The sequence below is a fragment of the Hipposideros armiger genome, unplaced genomic scaffold (assembly GCF_001890085.2).
Source record: "Hipposideros armiger isolate ML-2016 unplaced genomic scaffold, ASM189008v1 scaffold_582, whole genome shotgun sequence".
Classification (NCBI taxonomy): Eukaryota; Metazoa; Chordata; class Mammalia; order Chiroptera; family Hipposideridae; genus Hipposideros; species Hipposideros armiger.
The window spans coordinates 1,224,790-1,230,789 of record NW_017731932.1 but is presented as its reverse complement, the minus strand read 5'-3'; the positions used below and the strand labels follow the sequence as shown (position 1 = coordinate 1,230,789).

Below are 6,000 nucleotides of genomic sequence, written 5' to 3'. Positions count from 1 at the left end.
TTATGAAGCTCACTGAAAAATGGCAAAAGGTTATCAAACAAAACAGGCAATATATCATTGATTGATCTTTGTTCTTTATATAAATAAATGACCTTTGAAAAACATAGACAAAGTACGTCACAACTTTTCCGACAACCCAATATATGCACTGTGAACGGCATTAATATTTCAGTTTTAATAATATGGTTGCATATGTAGGATAAAGCAGGCTTAGTCATTAGAGCCCATTCAGGGGTAACGCATCATCGTGTTAGATTGGATCTTTTATTGTATTTAAGAGTTGCCTTTAGAAAATCCTTTTGGAGCTAGGACTTTTATGCCTGGACATTCATAATAGGTAGCAACACACCACAAAAATATCTATTGTAGTTTCAAGTTTGCCTTACTGATTGCTTTGTTGACTGCCTCTTTCACATCCTTGTTTCTCAAACTGTAGATCATGGGGTTCAGCATGGGGATCACCGTGGTGTAAAACACGGCCACCATTTTCCCCTGCTCCACGGACTCTTCAGTGGGCCGCCTGAGATACATGAATATAAGAGTCCCATAAAACATGGTAACAGCTGTCAAGTGGGATCCGCATGTAGAGAACGCCTTCTTCCTCCCGTCAGCAGAGTGCATGCGTAGCACAGCTACTACAATGAGCGTATAGGAGATGAGAACCACTGAGAGGGAATATGTGAAGTTAATTCCAGCGATAACAATCATTGTGTATTCTTTGATGTGGACTCCCCCACAGGCAATCTTGATGAGAGGAGGGTCTGCACAATAGAAATGGTTGATTTCAACGTTTCCACAGAAGTACAAGCCATACGTCCATAGTGTGCATATTAGACTAACAGAGAATCCATAGACATAAGGCACAGAGATGAGCCGAACACAGACAATCCGGGACATTTTACTGCCATAAAGCAAAGGGTTACAGATGGCCATGTAGCGATCAAAGGCCATCACTGCCAAGATATAGACCTCCACGTGGACAAGGGCAATGAAAAAGTAACATTGCACCAAACACCCCACATAGGAAATGGTTTTTGTCTCTGATAATAAGTTTTCTAGCATTTTGGGGGTGACATTGGAAGAGAACCACACATCCACAAAAGACAAATGACTCAAGAAAAAGTACATAGGGCTCTGAAGCTGGGGACTGATACCGATCAAAATAATGATACCAATGTTCCCTAACAGAGTTATTATATAAACTATTAGAAACACCCCAAAAAAGAGAACTTGAAGCTCCTGACGACTGGTCAACCCCAGAAGAATAAATTCTTTCACATCTGTGAAATTTGACATTTTCTTTACATATAGATGCAGTCTGTATGGCCTATGGAGAAATAAAAAACATTAATAGATTTGGTTTACTCTTGAAAATTTTGAGTCACATTTACCCTTATTCAAATAATTTAAAAATCAATTAAGATTTTGCACAATGTCCAAGATAAGAATATAGGCATAATTGTTTACTTTAATAGATCTTAAAAGTAGTTACCTTCAATATTTATCAGTTTATTAATGTAATAGTGGCAATTACATTCATTGCTAACATATATTATTAAAATTAGACATTTATATTTTGCTAGATTATGACACTAATGTTAAAATCACAGGGCACAAATATAACTAAAGTCCAACTAAGAGTTGTCAAAGAATGGCTAACTCCAATCCAACATGGGCTGATTTACCAAAAAAAGTATTCTATAATATTCATACACACATAGATTTTTGAAAATAAAATTGTTTTCAGAATCTTACCTAACGTCTTAATACATTGGTGTTACAATCTAGTCATGGATATATTTGTCCTACATTATGCCAGCATATAATAGCATATGCTTTCAACGTATGAAATTTCTAATCACATTTCATTTATTTAGATAACATCATGCTTGTTTGATTGCCACCACTTGCAGAGGTGAGGTTAGAGGGATTTAGACTCAGTTTTACAGTTATCTCAAAAAAGTAAACTACAAGTGGTTTAATCACCTAGCACCCACTATCAAAATCATGTCAATAGATAAATAAGATGAGGTAAAGTTTAAACAACACAGTATACCTAAAATAGTTTCATGACTAGTGTGTCTCATTTCAGAGTCCACTGGTTTTCAGAACCAATCAATTCTATGCTTTTTTATTCATATTCAAATTTAATGTCACTGGAAGGAAAAGGTTCCCAAACAATATTTTTCTCTTTTACTATACTTCTCTAGTTTATTTCTTCCAAAGAGTAAAAATTTGCCATGAGTTCTTGAGGATGTATCTATAGGATTAGCAGAAACTTGGGAATTTAAGCTCTCCATAATAGTAGTGTTTAAAGGGTAGATTACTGACTTATAAATGGACCTTTGTTTATAATTGCTTACATTAATTATTTTACAAACACAAAACCAATTATATGTCAGATGTATTGGTTACATGTAGAAGTATTCTAAATTCTGGAAATACAAGGGTGAACAAAATATACAAGATTCTGGCTTGCATTATATTTTATTCTTGTTGAAAAGGAATAAGTAATAAACAAATATACAAGTGAGATAATTTAGGGATTGAAATTACTGTGACAAAATAACAGCATGCTAGTAAGATAAGAAATAAGGGGAGGTAGAGTGCAAACACAGTGACAAAAATGCTCTCTCTGAGGAGGTGACTTCTGAGGCAGTGAGAAGTAGCTGGATGTGTAGAAATATGAAAGAAGGCGATGCAAATCTAGAAGCTTACAAGAGGAAATATTAGCTTTGGTATGTTGAAAAAGGGTATTGCTAGAGACATTCCTTTATATATTGAAAAATGGATGAACTCTATGATTATATCATGGCCCCATCCAATTAGTTGCAGGGCACACTAGAAAAATTAATTAATTCTAAGAACTATTTTCTTACCTTTAAAATTCTTAATACAGGAATTAGATATATAAAATGAATTGGGCACAGACCACAGCAGGCACTGAAGTTTTAGTTTTGATCTAAGTTTTTCCTTAACTATAGATTTCATGATTGTAGCTCATCTGTTTTAGCTTTACTATTATTATTTTTATTATTATTATTACTCAAAAATCTGAAAACATTTATCTGTAAAGATATATGCATCCCTATGTTTATTGCAGCATTATTCACGGTGGCCAAGGCATGGAAACCACCAATGTTTTGGTTCCTTTTAAGTGTGGAAATAGCCAGATGAGAGCTGCAGACTCTGGTTGGGAAGTAGAGTTAAGATCATGGATTTCCCTATGTAAAAACTCCTGACCCCACTTGAACCTGCAATTCTCCAATTAACAGAGTTTGACTTGGTTTTATGGCATGACTACATTTTGTAAGTATAAAACATAAAAAAGATCAAAATATCTAAGAAAAATACACTGATGCTACTTCTACAATTCTGTTTCAATCCTTGTACCATGTGTGTATTTCTCTTCCTCTGCACATAATCAGTAGCTCTGTAGCAGTAGTTTGTCTCATTCATCTTGGAACTCTTTTAAACACCTAGCTTAGATGTTACATATAACTGATATTCAGGAATACTCACACATATGCTTTTTTAAGAAAGTGTCTTCATCTCTAGATCAGCTTCATATAATATATTCCAATATTCCAGTACTATCAAAACTCTCTAAGAAAGATTGTTCTGGTAACAACCATCTCATTTTATAATATTAGTAAGAATAGTTACATTTATTGAATGCTTATGAAACCTTTTGCATGCAAAGGTTATGAAACAAGTGCTATTAGCACCATCACTTTATAAATGAGGAAACTCAAGCACTGAAAAACTGAAAAGGTCTCTGTGGGTCAAGCATCTACCAATTGACCTGACTGGGAAGCAAGCCAATTAATTTAACTTCAGTGTTGTACCCTGAATAAATTGCTATCTCTTTAATAAACTATTATTTTATTTCTTGACATTTAAAATTTAGTTTGATTATCCTCCAAGACAGTACAAAATTATCCTTTTACAATTTCATCCTTGATGAACTAGAGGAGCTACGTGTGACTCTAGGGCAGGCTGAACTATGGCGATAGTAGACTACAACCTCTCCCTCCCCTTCCAAGGTTAAGTGATCTCATAGACCGAGGACCAGATGACCAAGTGAGTCCTGAGTCAGAGCCCATTTATCACACAGGTGTGCATCATCTATCAAAGCACATGATATAATTTATAAGTAAAAAAACAAATTCATTTTTATTAATGTTTCAGGAATTTCCCATGAAATAAAACAGTAAAGGTATAATTACTGGTCCAGTCATTCCCACTGACACAATATCCTCAACTCTATGCACATAGATTTTAAAACAACAATATGCAAATCAATAGAATTTGTAGAGAAGAATGAAAGGGTGAAAAATGAGAAATAAAAAAATTGTAAACCCCCACTATACCAAGTTCATTCTTAAGATGTTTTGAATAAACTCTGGGTAGAAATAAGAGTATTTCCCAGGAACATAATTTCACACAGTAAAACTCTGGAATAACAAATAAGTCTACAAATAAGACCTCATTCTTTTCTTCAAAATAGGGATGAAAAATGAAAGATTTGACTGTGTTAATATGTACTGCAGAGCATATAATTAATAGACCTACCGTCAGCAGAGGAAAACAACTGATGATAATTTCTCACTACTTATAATAGAATTTGAAATACTGAGAGCATCTCCCCAAGGAACTATCTAGGTAATTATGAAAGGAATAATGATTACAATTCCAGAAACATCTCAGGGGTAGGAAAAGTTACAGTGTGTTAACTGGAAGAATAATTCTTTAATAAAATTAAGAAATCAAAACTGTTGATATCATTGTATGATCTCTCTCACCTTCACATGAGTCCTGCCCTCTTTCATTCACACTTGGCAATTTTGCATATCAAAATTTCTCTTGGTTTGCATTATCTAAAATTGCAGTGCTTTCTTTTCTGTTGTGCTACAGTATGAGTTTAGGCTTTTATGGGTGTCAATAGAGCATCACCTCTGAAGTCAGACAGGTCAGGAAACAAACTTGGCTCAGTACTTTAACTACATTACTTTGGTACATAACAATTCTCAGCCTCAATACTCATTTGCAGAATGGGAACTACTATCTTATGGTGTGATAATCTCAGATGATATAGGAATAACCCTCGGCACAATGCCTGTTTCATACGACACAGTAAAAAAAATGAAATTATCTGGGCAGTTTCACCTCTAAGCAGTTAACAAGTATGCTCTTACCACGTCTATTCGGTTGTGACTCATAGTACCCCTATGTTGAAGGATAAAAACATGCATATGTAAAATAACTATGAGGTTAACTTTTTCTACCAACTTTCGATAACCAGCAGGTTAAAGATCCAGGATGCCAACCTAAGTTGTTCATAAGCTCTAAACTATATACTCTCTCAATTTAGTGTGAAAAATTATAGGTAGAATTATGCAGGCAAAGTTTTTTCTTTGGTGCCCAAGTACCCTAGACTCCTGAGTTTCTTCTCACTTATTATGGAGAAAATAAATCAAATGAATTTTTTTGACACCAAGTTATTATGAGGTAATAATAACCCTCTCTCAAGAAAATGCAGATTTGAAAAGAAGAAAGCACATGCACAAGTGTGTGTGTGTGTGTGTGTGTGTGTGTGTGTGTGTTAGAGAGGAAGAGAGCAAGAAAGAGAGTGACAAAGAGAGATAAATACACTTTGTGTTGGAAACGCTTAAGTAAAACGAAGTTGATCAATATAGAAATAAATGTAACCATAAAATCTATTTTTTAAAGTATTTTACAGAAATATCCTGAATTTTCAGCAAATGGAAAAAAAATTGCTTTAAGTTCTGCCCAATCATGGAAATTATGAGCCAGAAGAAGCATTGGAGATAAAAAACTACAACCTAAAAATTAACAAAATGAATAACAAAATGTGACTTTCCCAAGGTCACACACAAATTAATTTGAAATTTAGAAATTCAGACCATAAACATGATTTAACCATTGACCTTGGCATCAGCATTCTTCATGTAACACTAAACCAACTCTCCAAAAAAG

General features: G+C 34.2%; 1 protein-coding gene across 1 annotated transcript; it reads right to left on the bottom strand.

Moving 5' to 3' along the window:
- Positions 1-360: 360 nt before the first annotated feature.
- LOC109371612 (olfactory receptor 5M9) lies at positions 361-1,299 on the bottom strand. The gene has a single exon (XM_019624232.1). It carries the CDS (start codon positions 1,294-1,296, stop codon positions 361-363), a length of 936 nt encoding a protein of 311 aa, XP_019479777.1. The 5' UTR covers positions 1,297-1,299.
- Positions 1,300-6,000: the final 4,701 nt, after the last annotated feature.